The sequence below is a fragment of the Camarhynchus parvulus genome, chromosome 2, assembly GCF_901933205.1.
Source record: "Camarhynchus parvulus chromosome 2, STF_HiC, whole genome shotgun sequence".
Lineage (NCBI taxonomy): Eukaryota > Metazoa > Chordata > Aves > Passeriformes > Thraupidae > Camarhynchus > Camarhynchus parvulus.
This window is the reverse complement of record NC_044572.1, coordinates 91,032,226-91,051,825: the sequence shown is the minus strand read 5'-3', so window position 1 is coordinate 91,051,825 and position 19,600 is coordinate 91,032,226. Positions and strand designations below refer to the sequence as shown.

The 19,600-nt window shown below is 41.0% G+C and overlaps 1 protein-coding gene across 2 annotated transcripts in view; it reads left to right on the top strand.

Moving 5' to 3' along the window:
• Window positions 1–19,600, top strand: part of AHRR (aryl-hydrocarbon receptor repressor) — an 89,597-nt gene that overhangs the window by 34,510 nt on the left and 35,487 nt on the right. Inside the window, exon 1 of one of the 2 annotated variants that reach the window (XM_030943777.1) lies at window positions 16,107–16,144. The exons of the other annotated variant lie outside the window; for it this stretch is intronic. Coding sequence (XP_030799637.1) covers window positions 16,123–16,144 — 22 coding nt within the window. The 5' untranslated portion in view covers window positions 16,107–16,122. Of the gene's footprint in view, window positions 1–16,106; window positions 16,145–19,600 lie in introns of those variants that run through there. 2 annotated transcript variants of the gene reach the window in all.

The window sequence follows — 19,600 nt, the reverse complement described above, 5'->3', positions numbered from 1 at the left end:
GGCTTTGTAGGATGAGTGTTGATTTACAAACAGGATTTATTTCAGAATGAACTTATATTCAGGAAGAACAAGACAAATTTAAATTGCTTGAATTCCCATAACCTTTGAAGATCAAGGAAACCCATCTGTGCAACACTACATTCAGTGTCATGTTCTGAGACTGGCTCTAAATTCAATACTTCTTTTGTGTGTAATGGCAAATGAAGGATCTTAGTTTCAGTTGTAAATAAGTTTCAGATATTTTCTGGTGCTTCTTGGTGCTTGTGTCATGTGCTGTAGGTTGTTTATATTACCAGAGCTATTACAAACTCAGAGCTGTTAGACAGATTTAGTCACCTGCATGGGAAAGGCTGGACTACATGGATTTTATGCTGTCCTTGGAAAACACACCATCACTAGGATTCTTCTTGCAGAATTTCCTCTTGTGATTCTGGATCTGTATCTCATACAACTATTCTATTGCTGGATGCCATCCAAATGAACATCCCTGTAGGCTTCAATGTTTCTCTTATATTATCAAGACTGATTCAAAAAAACAGGGAGGTGGAAATGACAAGTGACATGAGGGGAATCTTTGATAGAGTTCTCCTGAGGCCATTTGGCTCTGGGAGAGTTCCACTGTTTCTACCAACAACAGAAGTACACTCAGGACCAGACACATGGTTGCCTGATTTTATAGGTGTTCCCACAAACCACAGCTTCTACATTGCTCCAGTGCTAGGGGAAGTCCCCAAAATACTGTGAGCCATTGAGTGTGGGTCTTCACCTTTCTCCAGCTTGCTCAGTCATTCTTAACCATTTTGATTTGGCAGGCTTTTGTGCTCAGTGCATTTGCTAACTCACACTGTGCATCTCACGTTGCATAGATGTAAATGAATGTGGCAAGGATGTGTAAATAAATGTCTTAAATGCAAGTGGCAAGGAAAAATCTGGGTACATCTAATCCAGAAGACTGATATACACACTGTCTTTTTCATTCAGTGATGTTCATCTTGCTTGTGCGCTGTGCTTGCTTAATCCCTGCTCTGCAGCTAAGGCCCTTCTTGGCCCAGCCTGGTACCAGCTGTTGAAGTACTCTCACAGTCCTGCATGGCTCAAATTCCATTATCCTGAGCTATAAGTAATGGATTTCATTGATCTAATTCTCTTGAGTTAAATTCTGTTTAGATCTTGGAGACTGAGGAAAAACTTGGAGTTTAGTTCCACTGTAACCCATGTTTTCCTTGGATATGGAAACAAGACTGGTTTTCATCACAAGAAAAATGGCATTTTTGCTTCAGAACTTGCTAGCAATTTCAGTGACTGTAGAAGACACTAGCAATAGCTTTGTCCTTATCACTTATGCAATGGATGGGAAGGAAAGCATTCCCCCAGGCATGAACTTTGGCTTGGTTTACACTTGTTCTCAGCTTCATGAGTGATTACCATCTCTGAGAGGAAGCGTGTATCTTTGCTGTCAAGAAAATGATTTATTTTGTTTCTCATTTTAAACACAGATATGTTATAAAGGAAAGACAATACCTCTTATCCAACAGAACAAGGAATTTAGTTTGGCATATTGTAATTGCATAGGACTTTGAAGACAAAGACAAATAGTTTTCAGCTAGTGAATAGTATGGGAGATTGTCCTCCTCGTTTCCCTTCTCACTTTCCTACTGCTGACTTTAGGGCTACAGCACATAATAAAGCTCTGCAGAGAGCTCTGATACCATGAGGATCACAAAATCACAGAATCATTTAGTTTGGAAAAGACCTCCAAGGTCATCAGGGCCAGCCTTTGACTGATGACCACCTTGTCAATTAGACCATGGCACTAAGTGCTTTGTGCAGTTTTTCCTTGAACATGTCCAGGGACTGTGACTCCACCACCTCCCTGGGCAGGCCATTCCAATATTCAACGATCTTTTAGTGAAGAAGTTCTTCTTAATATCCAACCTGAACCACTCTAAATGCAGCTTAAGACTGTGTCCTCTCACCCTGCTGCTGATTGCCTGGGAGGAGAGGCTGACCCACACCTGGCTACACTCAGGATTGTGGAGAGTGATAAGGTCCCCCCTGAGCCATATAAAATATGAATAGGGGGCTTTGCTTTTCTGCAAAGTTTGCTTCACTTTGCTAGTGAATAGTCCTACAGTTTGGCTCAATGGATCGCTCTGAAGGACTTGTCTTCATTAAATTGTATTTAGTTTAGTGTCTTTTTCATTTTATTAGAAAGAAAATCCAATGTGACTATCACAGATGATTCTCTTCTCTAATGTAACTGTGATATATTAGTGCTCTGAAAGTTCCCCACCATAAAATGAAATGCAAGTTTTTTAGATGAGGCACAGCAGGTTTCCCTTTATCAGTCCAGTTTTAATTTCATTACACTTTTTGGTGCAATGCTGTAGATGATATAACTAACAAATTTTCTAAAATCTTGACATTGAGTAGAAGCAGAATGCATATCAGCAAACTTAGATGCTTAGTAAGAGAAGTTACAAGCAGATTTTAGGACTTCTTTTAAAGAAGCTCATCATTACTTTTTTGAAAGTTTGATGCTATACAACAGTCTTGCCAAAGTATGTATCATTTGAACTTACCGTGTCCCTAAAATTCTCTTGAAATCCCCTCAATGCATTTCCTCTTTATATCTGCATGGAATATATCAAGTTGAAGGTACATAGGAAGTATATATTTGTTATAATAAGTAAATGTCCACTATTCCCATTTACCTCTGAACCTGCCATATAAATTGGCTACTTACATATTGGAAACAGCTGAAAGAAGTTAGGAGGACTGAAAACAAGCAAGGTCAGATCTAAATCAAAACACAACATATTTTAAGGTGCTTTCTTTTTTCCTAGTCCATTGACAACTTCAAAACCACTTTACTAATTGTATACAGGCAAAACATGTCACCTTATAGTAATCTTATCTATTCCCCTGACTATTTCAATATCTGTGCAGAAAATGCTATCTTCTGTATGTTGGTATTATGTTGTATATCAGTGTCATTGAAAACCTGTCACAAACCCTCTATATTTTGTTCCAAATAATTTATTAAACCAGTGTTGTGCCATCAAATGACCCCTACAAACCTTATATGGGAAATGGCACAATAAATAATGCTTTATGAAAGCATTTCTTGAGAGCATAAATAATTCAGCCTTAATAATGTATCTTGAGCAGGTGAACGTAAGGATTTATGTGCAGAATATTCTAATATGTTATTATAAGGACCATAACAGTACATGGAGAAAAATGAAATTGTGTTTCTTCTTTCCATATTTTTTCTACACTGCACTGCAGCATATAGAAAAAGGCTACACATCTCACAGCAAGTAATATTTGTAAGAGGAAATTAGCAATGCTTGAAATTATTAATTTTTAGAGTTGCAGTCATGCCAGGTGCAGAATACTCTCAAATTACAATGGGTTATAGAGGTTTTGATTGTTTTCAGCACTTCTTCAGGACCACCAGAACTGTATTAAACCCTAGCAATGTAGGGTCTAATGTATGCCCCCCTAAGGGAAGAGCTCTTTCTTCTGAGCCAAACATACTCGGTAACACGTCAGAGAGTGTGAAGGTATTGCACATTGCAACATACATTCTTCATTTTTATTGATGCTAGCAAGCACTTTAGAAATTTTTAATAAGTCTGGCAGTAAGTGCGTGCCATATCATTTCAGGACAGTGATGCACCCTACATTTGTTGCTGCCAACTTATGGTTAGGAAAGCAGAGACAATGTCAGTTTGAAGGTTACTTTGCCATCATACCTTAAAAATATCATGGCAGTAGCTGATAGTACCTTTAAAACCAGTAGGGTGGCTAAGACTGTCACCCCTGTAAGCATGACCTGGGAGGAGAGGTCAGTTTCTGGACAGAAGATGTGCCCCTTGCAGCAACACTTAATGCAGGGACACCGAGTTCCAAGAGGTCATTTGTAAAAGAGGAATTTATTAATCTTGTCTTTGTCCAGTGAAGTCAAGTTACAATCTCCACACAGGGGTCAGCTGCTTACTTTAGATACTCTAGCCTCAGCAGATATTCTGCCTTCTGACTCTCTGAAGATTATGTTCAACTAGTGCGGTTTTTCCAGCCAGAGAAAAGCTGCAAACTACAGTGTTGTGACTCTTCATCACTCTCTTGCCAAGTGCCAATACAACAGCATGTGAAAAACATGTTGGGGAAGACTTTGAAGCTGTAGATTCCTGTGCCCTGAGCTGCCTGTATTGGAGACTGGGAAATGTAACAGAAAGTTTCCAAGAAAAGAGGACATTGAGAAACTTAATCTCCTTTCCACTGAGGCAATTTGCCAGCAAAGACCTACTGTAGGCAAAATTTGGGTAAAAAGCCTCTTCTCAGAAAACAACAAGTTTGGCTGGGGAGGAAACATAAAGACAGCTGGTCATGTCCTTAATTCCTTATTATGTTTTGCTTAACCTTGGCATTAGTGGAGTAATACAAGCCAGGCTTTCAAAATCTGCCCCAGTGTTTCGAAAAACACATCGCCTGTTTCAGAGTCATAACAAAAATACCATTGAAATGGTTAAAGCCTGGGACGTTTGAAGTCACACCATCATCATACCAATAATTTGGCTGGAGAATGTTTTGTGCTAGTTAAACTGGGGACCAACTGACCATATTATAGCCAGATTAGCAGTGGTGAAGGCTGCTGGAGGGAATGAACACTCAAAAGTTAACTTAGATCTATACGGAGATAATGTGATACATATGAACAATTTGGGGGACTTTATCAGTGTACTTTCATGTTAAGTTTTAATTAAATCTGCCAATCTTATTTTTTCTTTTTATTTTTGCTGTTTAATTTAGTGACTTCCACCTCATTCTAGCAGCCTTTTTAATGACAATCCACCTGACTTTGTAAAATTTTCTCTTTTGCATTTTCCTCTTCTGTAGATTTTCTTGTTTTCACCATATAGGTTTTTCCCCCTTGTCTTTTCCCATCTTTGCTACAACATTCTCCCTTTTTTTCCTATATTCCTTGCTCCGCTCCTAAAAACATTTGGTTACATCTGCTGTCTGCCATTCCAGAACTGGATCTCCATCTCTCCTCTCCAGTAACTGACTTCGGTGGGAAAGCAATGATGTCCTTTTTTTTTTCCAACAAGACATTGTTCAAATCTCCTATTGGGTGAAAGCAGGACCAGGCAAACCTCTTTTCCATTCTCCTCCATGAGGGCCTTTTGCCCGAAGAGATCTGGGTGTGGTGAGCTCAGATAGCCTGCTGATGCTTTCATTGCATGGGCCACAGGGAGGGGACGTACCTTTCATTCCCTCCCCTACAAAGAGCCCTACCACAGCGTCAAGATGATGAGAATCACTGAAGCAGAGGGCTGAGCCTCAGGGCGGGAGGGGGGAATAAATAATGGCTTCTTGTCAACCCTCCCTTCTGCATTAGGCTGCCAGATGATTGCTTATTCCTTGCTCCCACCCACACGCTTCATGCCACCACCAGCATTTTTGGCCCTTTGTGGCTGAGGTTGTGGGCTAGTCAGCTGATGAGTCAGCTCCTGTAACCAGTGCTTTTCCAGCTCCACATGGCAGGGATAGCTTGGGCGGAAGAGTTTCAGCCAGCACTATCTGCATGGAAGATGGGGGCTGCTTGGGCACGTCAATTGGCTTATTTAGAATTTCACCATTCTGCAAATAAAGGGCAGGTTTCCAGGGGTGTGCAATTCATCTCCTCTTGTTGTCTTTGCATATGCTCTGACACATGAAGTTTTGGAGCTACACCCTGTATGCCATCTGTTAGTACGGGAGTGTGGAGTGAACGGGAAATTCAAACTTTGAATAGGTCAGGAAATTCAAAGTTTAGTTCTCACAGCAATTAGCTGCATGTTGGTCTCAGATGGTAGTGTAGCTCATCGGGTTAATGCACAAAATGAATCTTGCGCCACAGCTGAGCTCCTGCGCCGCAGCTGAACTTGGCACTGGGACCGAGTGGGAGAAGAGAGGATCAGAGCTCTGAAATACCTTTGTGCCTCCTCAATGCTGGGCAGGCCTGGGCCTCTTTAGTGCTTCCCAGGGGTCAGAACACCCTCTGGGAGTGGTGCACGCAGCCTCTTGCAGCTCATGTCAACTGGGGAACATCTGGCCAGTGGAAAATGCAGCAGGCAGAAGAATGTTCCAGCTGCCCTGTTCCCAGCCTGCCCCATCCTGCCTTGACTCTATCAACTCCCAGCTTTTTTTGCCGTGGCTGAAGCACAATGGTTAGGTACTCCAGCTCCTTCCCTCCTTCTCACCAGGCAAAGGCCATGCTGCGCTGGGACGGGCTGTATGAACCACCACATGTGGAAGTCTCAGCCATAGCTAGTGACTAAACTAAACAATTGGTTTTCAACTAATTTCTACAGCTGCAGGATTTGCTGTCCTTCTCTGTCTGCCTAGTACAAGCATATTTCCAGGCATCTTTCAGTGATTCTGACCAAGCTAGACCTTAATTTACACTGCAGTAGCAAAACACTCCTTTCCTCCTCGTCCAGACAAAATCTGACCATTTTCAAGTATGTACAGTATTTTGGGGCAGAAGGAAGAGGGCGAGGATAGAAGCGATTTTGTGAGTAAGCTTGCTATAATTTTTATAACCAAGCCATTCAGGAAGCCTTAGGTTTGAGTCTAGTAACTGTAATTTGTCACAGTACTTAAACCTATTTCTAATGAAAGAATACCTCTTAGTAGCTATTTAAAGTCAATTTATTAATTTAAAATGATTTATGGTACACTAATCTGAAATGGTTTGATTTTGGATTATTAGTTGAGGTATCAGTGAACTCTATTATGTTTCTCTGGATAATTTTCAGATTAAATAAAATCCTCCACTAAAATAAATTTCTCTGGATATTTTTCAGATTAAATAAAGTCCTCCACAAAAGGACTAAAAAAAATAACATATAGGTAGATTTGCAGCTAATCCAAATTACTGGATGCATGTTCTCTATATGTACAGATCTTTCAACTATCAGGTGCAAGATATTAGGAGCTGTGGAGGGAGTGAGGAGTTTGTGGTTATTATTTGGAAGTTGGCACATGAGAAGTCATTGTTTATCCTGATTTCACTGTACTAAATTACTGACTAGTTCTTCCTCTAGAATTGCAGATCCAGTGGGACTTAGACACATGTATTAGCTGCCTGCTTGCATCTCCTTAGAAAATGGAGCAATTGGCCACACTGTCTTTGAATAGGAGAGGTCATATTCTTGAAAAAAAATTAGCGGTATTTTGTTTTCATATAGTAGGAATTATAAAAAGGACTTTCAGAAAGGCAAGATTTTTTAGGTACCAGCTCTGTGGCCAGACTGGCATGCAGAACAGAGCTGAGCAGCAGTATTCTAGCAGCTGTTTACCCTCAAATGCCCATACATCAAGTCATTCCTGCAGTTAGCAATTATTTCTTTGCCAGCTGTCTCCAGAACAGTGTAATTTGTTGGTATAGGTAAGGTAGCTCAACAGCATTCTCACGTATCCCTTTCCATAGCTAGGAAGGAAAAATTGCCATGTTAATTAAATACTTGCATTAGTATCCAGTGCCGTTTTTCTCTAGATAAACTTCTTGTGCTTCAGCCAAAGTTCATAAACAGGGCCAAATCTGTTTAGGCAAGAGTTGATCCTGTATATTTTTCATTTCCATGGGAAGTTGTTGCAGTGATAAATGAATGGGCACAAATCAGTAACATAAGACTAAAGGTAATATCTTCAGAAGTCTCAGAACTCTTTGAAAGTGTGGCTTATCTTCAAAAATGCCTGCAGCTTTGTCTGTACTGATACTGTTAGAGGTCACTCTAGAGGCTGTCAACCCCCTCCCTTTTAGGCTGGCGTCTCTGTCTCAGCACCTGCACCAAATTTTGACTGAGCTGAGAAGCTGCAGTGATGCTCAGCACCTGAGGTTAAGCCTGCCTCTACAATGTGAGTGCACTGGGCTCTGACAGTGAGGTCCACCAGCAGTAAAATCACAATTCTCTGTCCAGCTTCCAACCTAATTCCTCTCCATAAATACAGGCCAGACCTGGAGCAGAGATAAGGCCAATTTTGGGGTGTCATTAATTTCATATCAAAGCTGGGTTGGGACGTTATTTGTGTCAATGAGGAATGGGAATGCAGATGGGAGAGGGCCTGTCCCACTGCTGGGTGAAGATACACATCAAGGTCAAGCCTAAAGTGTAAAAAGCCCTTGTTTTGGATGAAGCCAAGGGTGCTCAGCCTGTGGCTGCATCTCCAGAATCCCTGAAACTGTCTGTAGCATGTATGGGCACACCTCAACAAGCTTTCACCTGTTTAGTGTGCCTAATAATAGCAATGAACTTGCAGGACAGTGCAAACTGCATCCCACACTGTGAGTCCTCAATAGGCTTAGTGCTGTGCCCTCATTCCTATTGTTACTTTATTTAAGCTGGATTATAAAGCTGGTTTGGGCAAGCCTGTTTGTGCTGCCATTAAATGAAATGTGTCTGCACACTAATCCTCACAAAATATCAATGAGCAATATAGCCACCATAATTTTTTTAATTGTAGGCTTCAAAGTAATTTAAAAGCTTTTGAAAACTTTATTTCAGGTAATTAGTGCAAATAATTAATGATGAAACAACAACAGTTGCTTTCATAGCGTTAACTGCTTGTGAAAATAGGCCAAACTCCCCATTCATTGGGTAGAGTTGACTTACCATAAGAGGAAAAATATTTTTAACTTCTTTCTTTAAATTCCCCACTGCCTCTTATCACCCAAAGTCATTCCAGCCGCCACCTGCAAGGCATGTCCATACAACAGATCACTATATTGGTAATTTGTGGGATACTTGGCTAAAATAAAGTAGACTTTTCTGACCTAGGAACAAGGTCTGACTGGAATTTATTGTAATTTCATAGTATTTCTTCAGAGTCAATTCATAAGCCTGTTTTATGGTTTACTATTTCCATATCATTGTGTTTCTCACAGTGTGGCAGGGCAATGTTTAATTCAGGGCAATCGTATTTGTTGCTTATTGAATCTAATGTTTGTTTGACTGTTTACCATGACTTTTAAATATCTTAATTAGCATAATTCACAGTAGCACCTGTTTGACAAACATGGACCTTTAACACAATAGAAAGTAAGAGGCTAACTAAATATTTGCGAAAGGTGCCAGTATCATTTAAAAGAACTGTAGAGCTATTTAGCTTCAGCTTTTATTTAATTCTACTCAGGCAACAGCATTCCATCCATATAAAAGTTGAAGATATATGTTTCTTCCCTGATCAAACTGAAATAGCACAGTCCCACGACATATTTGGGGGGAATCCCATATGATAATACATGTGTGCCTTGTATCTGTGAGCGCTGAAAGGATGAGCTGCCTCTTTAAAGAGCTTCTGTGAACCTGTACTGTAGTAAGCTCTGGTAGGCGAGGGGTTGCGTGACTGCAGCAGACTCATTTGTGATCCTCAGAAAAGTGGTTATGAAAGTGATCTCTTGATCAGAGGAATAGAGCTCTGCTGCCTGCCAGACCAGCAATGCAGAAATGAGCCTCCTCCCTGCAAATCTGCCCCGGCAGGAGAAAAAGCGCTCCTTTTTTGTATGCAGCGTAATGACTCCTCTGAAGAATTCTTGCGCTTAAAACAAAGTGTACTCTAGAGTATACACTGCCTCCAGTTAAATTTCACATTTTTTGAAACATGCAAGATCATCTTTGCTTTTTGCTATTTGTAGTTTTCACTTTCTTACTCAAACCTACTCTTATTTTCCTTAGTGTAGAGCTAGTAAGTCTTGTGTCAAGGTTTTTGGACTGACTCTGGCAGTAAGCCACAGTGTATATCCAATGGAGATCATGCTGTATGTAACTGGGGAAAATGCAATAGAAATGAATGCTTATTTCACATGATGAGTATAAAACAGATCTGATGAATCGGTAGGTAAGAAATCATTGTTTTTCATCCAGAGACCTGAGACAGAATAAGAAGCACTAGAAGTAATTTATGTATCATAGTTCTCCTTATACACACTATTCACCTGGCATTGATCACTCAATGAAAACTGCAATTGGCTATTACTGAAAGCTGCAATTGGCTGTATTGAAGGCATAATCCTATATGTTTCATGAATGAGATACAAGATTCCTGTCCTTATCCCATAAGGAACACTCGTTGCTTTGGTAGCTTGCTATGAGTCAAGGCAGCAGGCACCTTTGTAGGAGTCAGACTTGCCTGTTCAAGTCAATGACACATATAGAAGAGTTGAAACTGGAGAAAAGGTTATATTTTATTAGCTAGGACTTTGTTTCTGAAATACAGAACACTGGTTTTCCTTATCTTCAAATGGGACAAGTCTGATAAGAACTCTGTGCCTGCCTTGTAATTTTATCACTATATCTAAGTATTCTCTGGTTTTAAAAATTGAAAAGCAAATCAAAGCAGGGACAAAATTTACAATCTTTGAGCCTTTAAATGTCACCTTTCTTGCCTTTTATAAAGACCAAATATTTTATTATGCTCAGAAAATTTGAAGGTCCTAATTCTGGCTGTTCAGGGACAATGGCACTTTTGAGAAACTTAGTTTCTCTGGTGCTGAAAGGGAGAGAAAATGTAAGCCCACTACTGGTCTGTTTAGGGTCTTTGGCATCTGCTTGGGATCTTTCTCTGAGTATGGAACATGGCTGTCAGGAAAGGCAAAGCAAAGCCTTTGTGAGGAAGTGAAAAATAAAGGTTATTGTAGTAATTGAATACATTGTGTGCATGCATTTTATATTTCTGCAGAAGGTTCCTGTTCTGCAAAGGAATTTATTTTTGGACAAACCATAGTGTCTTCTCTGCAGGGCCCCTGTCTTACGAGGGATTCCAGTTGGGAACAACATCCATCTGTTTGGGTAGCTTTGCAGGACTAATTTTTGAATGCATACATTAAAATATTAATGTGGATAAAAGGACATTCAAGAGATCCAGGGGTTGTAACATAATGAGTTTAGGCTTCTGGCAGTTCTGTTGTCAGATAGTTCTTAATTTTAAGCTTTAGGTAAGATTGTCATGCTACTGGTTTTCTTCATCATTCCAAAAGGTTCTGGAATACAGGTCAATATTTTAAAATTACCCTGGAAATTGATTCTGAAATAATTTAAAAAAAAACTTTCAGATAATGTCCCTGATGTTTCACTTGCCCTTATCTTGTCTCAGCCTGTGTTTTTACTTCCAGAATTAGAAAATCCAAAGCTTAAGGACCTCCTCTCAGGCATATTTTTCCCACTGCACATTGGGTGCATTTAACTTCCCAAGGCTTTATGCAGCCCATGCCATTGTGGCAACCTCCACAGGCAGCAGAAAAGGCCAAGCAGAGCAGCTCTGCCTTAGAAAGAGAGTGCCGTGTTCTGTGGGGTCTCTATGTCTGTCTGTTGTTGTGCAGCAGTGAGCTGTGATATCCAGCTGATTTAAAGGTGGAGATTCCCATATTCCCTCTGTCAACCATGCTTGCTTCTTTAGGTACATTGGAAAGTGGATGTGTCTTTACCTTTAATATTTGACACAGCAAGGCATCTATATAAATCAGATATTAAATAATTGTTCTTCTAATGTTCCTGACTCTAAAACTGTTGGATCCAGATTTGGTTTTCTGGGTAACACATGCACATCCTGTGCACTAAGGTCTTAGTGTGAATAGATGCAGTGTTTATTTTATCTTAAAGGTTTCCTTTATCCTCTCCAGATCGTGTGCATTGGCTATTTTTAAACAGTCTCTTGGATGATGTACTGATGTATTGACACAGGCTCTTGCAACTCTCTTCTAAGAGATACTGACTTAAATTCTTGGAACCTGCAGGTGTGGATTTAGTCTGTGTCTTTCCATGCAGAATGGTGCAACAAGAATTACAAAAGCACAAGAAATTGAGGAGTGGAAGATCAGGGACAGCCTGAATCATAGTCCTGGAAAAGAGGTTATCAAATCCAAAAAGGGTAGCAAAGATCATGTAAATCTCACATAACTTAGTCATTGTCAGGTTGATTTAATAAGAAGGGGGAAAGATGCTTTCTTATGTATTTTTCTCGTTGCATTTATTTTCATGCTTGATCTTTGATTTGAGTTTTCCTTCAGTGATTGATTACTAAATGTTCTAAACTACAGATCAAAATTGGAGGGGGTAAAATGATGCACATCTTCTGTAGCTGATTGAGACTAAAAATGTTCTGGTATTCTCAAAGTAAATCTGTTATCAAGACTTCATTGCATTTCTTCTGTAAAATGCAATGCTTACAATCACCTTTCCAAAAGTGGGAAAGATTCCTGTAGACTTCAATTGCTTACTTATGAACACACATAACTTCCCTCTTAGCTGTCTTTTCAGTAAAAATGGTTTTTGGTCTCATTACTTATGTTTCTGAAAAATATTTCAGACTCAAGTTTATTTCAACAGGCTGTTTATCACTAGAGAATGTTTTTTGTTGGTTTTGGATGCAATAATTAGTCACAAGCTGCTCTTTCATCATATGCTTAAATTTAGTTACATACAGGCTTTCTCATAAGGTTCTGATTTTTCTTATTGTCACTTCTGTGATATACTTTGTTTCACGTCACAGACACTGCTGTTGTGCATCTGTTGTTTATTTTCTGTCTGCAACAAATTTTGTGGACAAGGCCATGGCATTGCAGTGAGAATAAAACAACATAAGAGATGCACTACTGTGTCACACCAGTGGTCCATCTAGTCTGGTATTCTCATCCTCAAAATTGCTGTCTTTTATCTACTTTAAAGCATTCCTGTGCTGGTGTTACAGGGCACTTCACAGTCCTCATATTGTGGGGTTGGGCAAACAGCAGTTCCACATTCAGTTTATCCGCTGCCCTTATAATTTTGTAAACCTCTGTTGTGTCTCCCCTAGTCCTTCCCAGTAAAAGCCACAGCCATTTTAGCCTCTCCTCAAAGGGCAACTGCCTCTGCTGTGGACATCAGTGTCCACTGATGTATTATTTTTGCTGGGAGAATCAATCCTGAAAAAATGGTCTAATGACAATGAAATAGTATGAGCCATATCAAACGAGGACAACATTCTTGGGCCACAGAGGGAGAAAACACCAGGAATTCAGAGGATATAGAGAACCCATTTTTTAAAATGTATCTGGACGAGGGAAAAGATGAAAAGCTATTCAGACAAGAAGCCATTATGAAGAATATTTTGAAGAATGGGGAAACTCTTCATTTTCGATAGGTCACGTGCTCCATAGATCCTAGAATCAATGTGTCCTGATGTGCTTTTCCTCATCATCATATGATGATCAGTGAGATTTGCTGAGATTCCACTCAAGCAATCAGGAGGTAACAGGTCAGAACACACTGCAATACACTTAAGGCTCATTGTGGATCAGTTTGGTGAAGTCACGAATGAAAATATTAAACTACATTCATTGTACATTCTGAGGTCCTTACCTCTGGAACTAACCAATGTTAAGCAGACTTTCTAAATACAGAATAGTTCTCTGAAATTAATCTTTTTTCCTACTCTAAACTTATGCTGGATATCAGGATTCTGATTAATGGACGTGTAATTTAAAAACTTAAAGGTACAAGGAAGAAGTGTTGGAATCATCTTAATTTTTTGTGGGCTATGTGGGTACTGATTTGAAACTGAAATAAATAGTCTGCAGATTTCTTACGCAAGGTTGCTGATAAATCAGGCTTGCAATCCATTTTGTGGCTTGAGAGAATAACCCATTTTTACTTATCTTTTATGTGTTTATTCAGAAGGGTGTGCAAGCAAATATTCAGACAAGCTAATGTATTAAAGCTTAATTAAAGAATGGAATAGTACAAAGATAAAATTAAGGCCCCAGGACTGAACCTATAAGCCAATAAGTTTCCGTGATCAAATAATCATATTTAATGTAGTAGAAAATAAAATGGAATTGTGAAGACAAACAGGAAGACTGTTACTTGGAGTCTTACATCCTGGTATAATTTCAGAGGACTGCATGTCTTCAGCAGTCTTGTAGCCAATATAGTCTACCAGACCAACTGATAGCTCAAATATTTACTCACAGTGATGCAAACAGATCTCTAAAATACCTCCTTTGCCAAGGCACAATGTGGGTCTGTCTGCTGGGGAGATCATCTGTTGAGTCATATGAAGAGAGAAAGGTTGCAACAGTAAGCTATAGAGAAGAAATGTGTTTTCTAGACAAGTTCTTTTGAGTCTGTTGTTTGTGTAGTTAGCACACAATTTGTCTCACGTGGAGCTTTTCTCTGGATCTGTGATCCCTCAGAAATTATGGGATAGGGGAGAAGTTACAGTCCCAGGCGACATTTAAACTTGACATACAAATGTGATTTCTTATGAGATACAGATAGAATAAACCAGCAAAAAACAGAAGGGTTAATGACTTATTCTCCATATTTATAAAAGCCACTTTACCATTCTCAGCATTTCTTAAATTATTCTACACATTTGCAAATGAAGAATTGTGGGAACAGGATATGTCCATCCAGAATCTACCCTAATGCTCATTCATCTAAAACATTAAGGAACTCCTTATCTTACAAAATTAATCCTGTTTTTAATTACATAATGAAAGTTTTCCTGGAGGGAATGAGAAATGTACATTATTGGGACTACTCAAAAACTCTGAGGAACCTGTCTATGAAGTTAGCTCTGTTCTGATCAGGGTGAGTTAGACCAGATGACCTTCAAAGGTCCCTTCCAACCTACAACTTCCTACGTTTTTGTGATTCCCTATTCTGACTCAGTTAATAGACCTGGATTCCCCACAGGGGAACCACTTTCCTAAAGCTTCGCAGAACTCCTTACACTGCAGCACAACTGAACATTTGCAAGCAACTCTTTTCAGCTTCTCAGCTTGCTGCATGTAAACTCCATTTCCCAAAGGCACACAGGCCTTTTTTTCACATGCAAGAAAAAAATTACCCTGACTCAGTCTCCTCTGTAAGAAGTCCTCAGTTTGTGTTTCTTCTTTCACCTGCACCTGGATTCTGATGCTGCCTTTTTGCTGGACTACTCAGTACTGCCTGCCCTGGCATAGAACCAGGTCCATCCCAAGGACTCCATTGATCATGAATTACAATGCCAAACTGATTCTGTTCCTGAGACAAACTTGCTTGACAGTTAGATCAAGGGGGAAACGATAAGACTGATGGGTTTTAGAGGGCAGAGTGAAGAAGATGGTGGATTTTTTTCTGGGAATTGGAGGAAGCACGCCAGGTCTTTCCCAAGGCAAGTCCTTCTCCCTTTCTTGCTTGCTGGAAACCCTGTCTGAGATTTCATCCTCAGTATATTGTCAGATCACCACTAAATTTTCTAATGAGCCAGATCTCTCAGATCTGACGTTTGGAGGAATGCGAGCTTTCCCCCTCTTTTCTGTAGAAATAATTTCCACGTGTACTTTTACACATGCACAGTCAGCACTGGCAGCTGGATCACTGTTTTAGAAAGCTTATCTGATCTGCAATAATTTCTAAAAACACAAAACCCTCCAGTGGAATATAGTGAAACGGACCGTACTGCTGTTCGCTCCAGCAGAGCGTTTTACTGTTTGTGAAGGGATTTGACTCTGGGGAAACGCTCCTCACCCTTCGCACAGCGGGCTCTCTCCCTTCTCCCTGCTGCACGAGAGTTATTCTTCTGATCCTTTACTCTAAGCTCCTTTGCTTTTTTTAGGCAACTTCCAGATATCTGATACAGTATATAATGAGGAATTAGGTTCCATTACACCAAGGCTTAACCTTCTCGAAAAGCATTCAGCGCTTGCCAGGAGTCATCAATATTTAACAGCTGTTGTTATTATGAAATACTTCATAGGGTAATGCGGCTCGTCTGCTCGCACGCAAGGGTTTGAACGGCGGCCAGGGCCCTGTCAGAGCCGCCGGGAGATTGACGGGCGGCGAGCCTTGCGTGACAGCGGGGCCGGGGTTACTCAGCACTCTGCCTCCTCCGCAGCGGGGACCTCTCCTCCCCCTCGCCTGCCTTCAAAAGGGCTCTCCGGACGCGCCGGGACACGGGCCGGGGGCTCAGGGGGGCGAGCTGGCCCCGCCAGCCCCGGGGAGAGGAGGGCAGCCCGCCGGTGGCATCGCTTTGATGCCCCTCTCGCACGGGGGAGAATGGATGAGGCTCGCTGGGAAAGGGGAACAGTGGTTCTGCAGGAAAGAGCGGATGGGATCTGGAAAGCAAAAGGGTTCGGTTTGTACCTTAAATAAATGTCATACTGTACTCGAGAAACTTCAAAGGGAAGTCAGATTTCAAAGCATCCCTTAAGAAGAAGCAGACTGGGAAAACCGCTAAGTTGGGAAGAAAAACTCTGCATTACTGCTAGTGTAATTTCATCTGGCGTTCTGGTAGCCTCCGCAACAGGACCAAGCACCATACAGCTTTTATTCAGCTTTTGATTCTGTTTTCTGATTTCTTTCCCAAAGCATCTGTACTACCTGTGTGTTATGCAAAGGTCCTTTCCATCTTGTTTGGCAATATATAACATCAGTTCCTTATGCTGTGTATTTTTTAATTTCAGTGTTCATCTAATGACCCCCATCCTAATTGTCACTCGGTGTTCTCTGTAACACAGCCAGAGGAAACAGATCATTTCAGTTCATGGCTTTAAGTTTGTTAAGCAGAATTGCTCATACTGAGTGTTTCCGAGTCAATTTGTTTTGTTTTCTCAGTATTCAGAGTAACACGCATAGCTGATTCTTCCTGCAGCTAGAAGATGCAGGAAGAGAGACCCTGCTCTCATTTCCTTTTGAGTAACAGTTACCAAACGTAAGATTTGCATGCTCAAAGCAGTGTCTCTGAATTTGCACTCTGGATTCAGGCATTTTCATCCACCTCTTTTAAGAAACAGTTTATCCCCTGGGCATCATTGGAAAGAACTGGTAGTCCCTTGCAGGAGGGACTGAAATGGATTCAGTAGCCTGAATCTGAGGAAGAGTGTGTGGTTCCCTTCCTACACCCCAAATGAACCCAGACAGGGTGTTCAGTTCAGGAGCAGTATCCCTTCACTGCTCATTTCTTGCCTGTGCTGTTGCTTGATGCAAGCACCTGGGGCAGCTGGGGTACAGTTTGGCCCCATGTCAGCCTGTTACACAGCCCAGCTCAGCAGCTACATTTGCTAATTATTTTCTGAAAAATGAAGGCTGTGCTCGAGCAGGATGAGGTACAGAAACACTCCAGAGAATGTAATCCTGTGGGTTTAAAAATGGTTTTGTGAGACTCCTGAAATCTCCATCCCTTTGAACTAAAGAGTATCCTGCAATGAATAAATGTTCTGTTATTTCTGGGGCAAAGGGAATGGCTGGTTTCATAATGCTTCTATAGACTGTGTTAGGCAGCTTTTCTTTACAATATTCCAGATTTGGCTTTCAAGCCAAGGTGTTTGCAAATGCAGATAGCAATGCTCATAGCAGAACTGGAGGCTTGAAAGAGGTCTTATGTTTTTACATTGTTCTGGGCAGAGACAGTGCAGCTGTGAAAGGCTCAACAGCGCTATCTGAGACCATCCTGCATTCATTCAGCCCATCTTATAGTGTCCTCTGTGGACTTTTCTCCATTAATTTACTGTCAATTCTAATTCTACATTATTTTTTTGGTTTCCACTCCTTTCACTGCTTTCAGATTAGAAATTGAAAAAATATCTTCAAATCTTGGACCTGTCTTCCAGGAAATTGCATAGGCCATTTTATTTAATTTTATTTCATTTTTTTTCTCCCTCCTCTTCTTCCTAACCCCCTGTCCCCTTGCCCTGTATATTTCCATAGTGTTGTCCTTTGTAGGACCCAGCATTTCCAGACTTGTTGGCTTTTAATGTTGCATGGGATTGCACCATGCACACCAGATCGCATGACCTTGCAAAACTGTCAGCCCTGGTACATGCATCTCTGGTATTTATCATTCTATGGTATCAATATGCTCATTCATCTTCTTTGGCAGAACAGCTCCATCTTCTGTTTTGTTTCATGTTCTAGAAGTGCAGGCTCGATACATTGCGCTCAGAAAACAGTCTCCGTGTTACCACTTCCCATCTCCTGAGTTTGCTGGTTTTGAACCTGGTAGATGAGCGCTCTGCACTGACCATCCAAAGGGTTGCCTCTCCCATAGAAAGTCTAAAACTCCATAAAGCTAAAACTCTCAAATTATTATTTCTTTTTTACAGCCAGCAGCATTCATTAGACTGCCTGCAGTATCCGCTTTGCTCTTGCTCCACTCTTGATACATGGGAACTCCAGCAGCATGCATTTACCCCTCAGGTCACTGAGTCATCCTTTGCTGGTTTTTATTTTTCAGCTTTATTTTCAGACAATTTGCTCCTCCCTGCCCACCAGAGACAGTACTCCTGCATTCTCAAGCTCTCATTTGTTTTCATCATAGGCTTTGCTGTTGCTCCAGAGGGACACCATTTTATGAGATGTCTAAGCTTGATCACAGCTGTCTTGGCATCAGGGTCTTTTCTATCAAGGCAGCCATCATAACCAAAACTTGCTGTCCTGTTCTCTCTCATGATTCTTGGTGGTGACGGGGGTATTGTTAGACTCTTCTGTTTTCTTTTCCCTGCTTTTCTGCCTAGTCAGATAACATCTTGCAAGTTTCCCTCATCTGCCTGTCACATCTTGCATTTCCTCCTCCTCCTCATTTCTTTCAGGACCTGTGTGATTTTCTGCCTGTCTTGTTCTGCTTTCTCCAGGTGACAGGCTATCACCAGCACCTCTCTTCTGAGGTGTCACTGCAGTATCAGCCCAGCTGTGGGTGGATTAATTAAGTATTCCCAGCGTGGGGAGGCAGAAGGAGAGTGAGCAGTGAGTGACGGCTCTGCTGCCTCGGGTGCAAGGAGCAAACGTTCCCATGTCTGAGGAGCATTCTCTTCTTGGAGCAATGGTCTTATTTGTCTTTCTTTGATGGTGCAGTGGGTCTCCTTGCACTCAGGCCACTGAGAAGGGCAGGCTGTGAAACGGATGTGTGTGGCCCAACATATGGGTAACTCTAACTGGCAAAATAACATTAAAATGCTTTCCATTTGGAGATGGAATTTATAGTAGCCAGACGAGTTGCAGAACAAACATCTCTTGTGCTTCTGCTGCTGTGTTTGTATGAGCCTGAAGGCTAACATGCAGGCAGGGAGCTCTGGCCCGCTCAGTTGGGTAAAATAATAGTTTCCACTAACGATGAAGCTCAAACGGATGGAATTTTCATAACACCAAAAGAGCGCATCAAAGAAATAAACCTTCTTTTCCTCTCACCCCTCCCTGTCTGTCCTTTAACCTGAACAAAGACCACAAACCACCATGTCAGTAATTACAAAAACATATTTTCTGAGGAGGGAAACTCTGGAAGTGGCCATTGGAATAGGGGTTGGGCTTTTAAAAATTGTTGTGACAAGGTATTTAAAAGATGTGTGGATGTGGCACTTAGCGACAGTTTAGGGGCAGAGTTGGCAGTGCTGGGTTAGTGGTTGGACCTGATGATCTTAAGGGACTTTTTCAACCTAAATGAACCTATGATTCTATGTCTGTTCTTATAGAGAGGCCAACAGAAGGCCTAGCTGATCGGGGGGACAAACTAACCATTTCCTATTAGCTTTAATAGCACCCCAAAATGAAAATGCAGATTTAAGTATCTGTATATTCTACTCACAGCAGCCTAG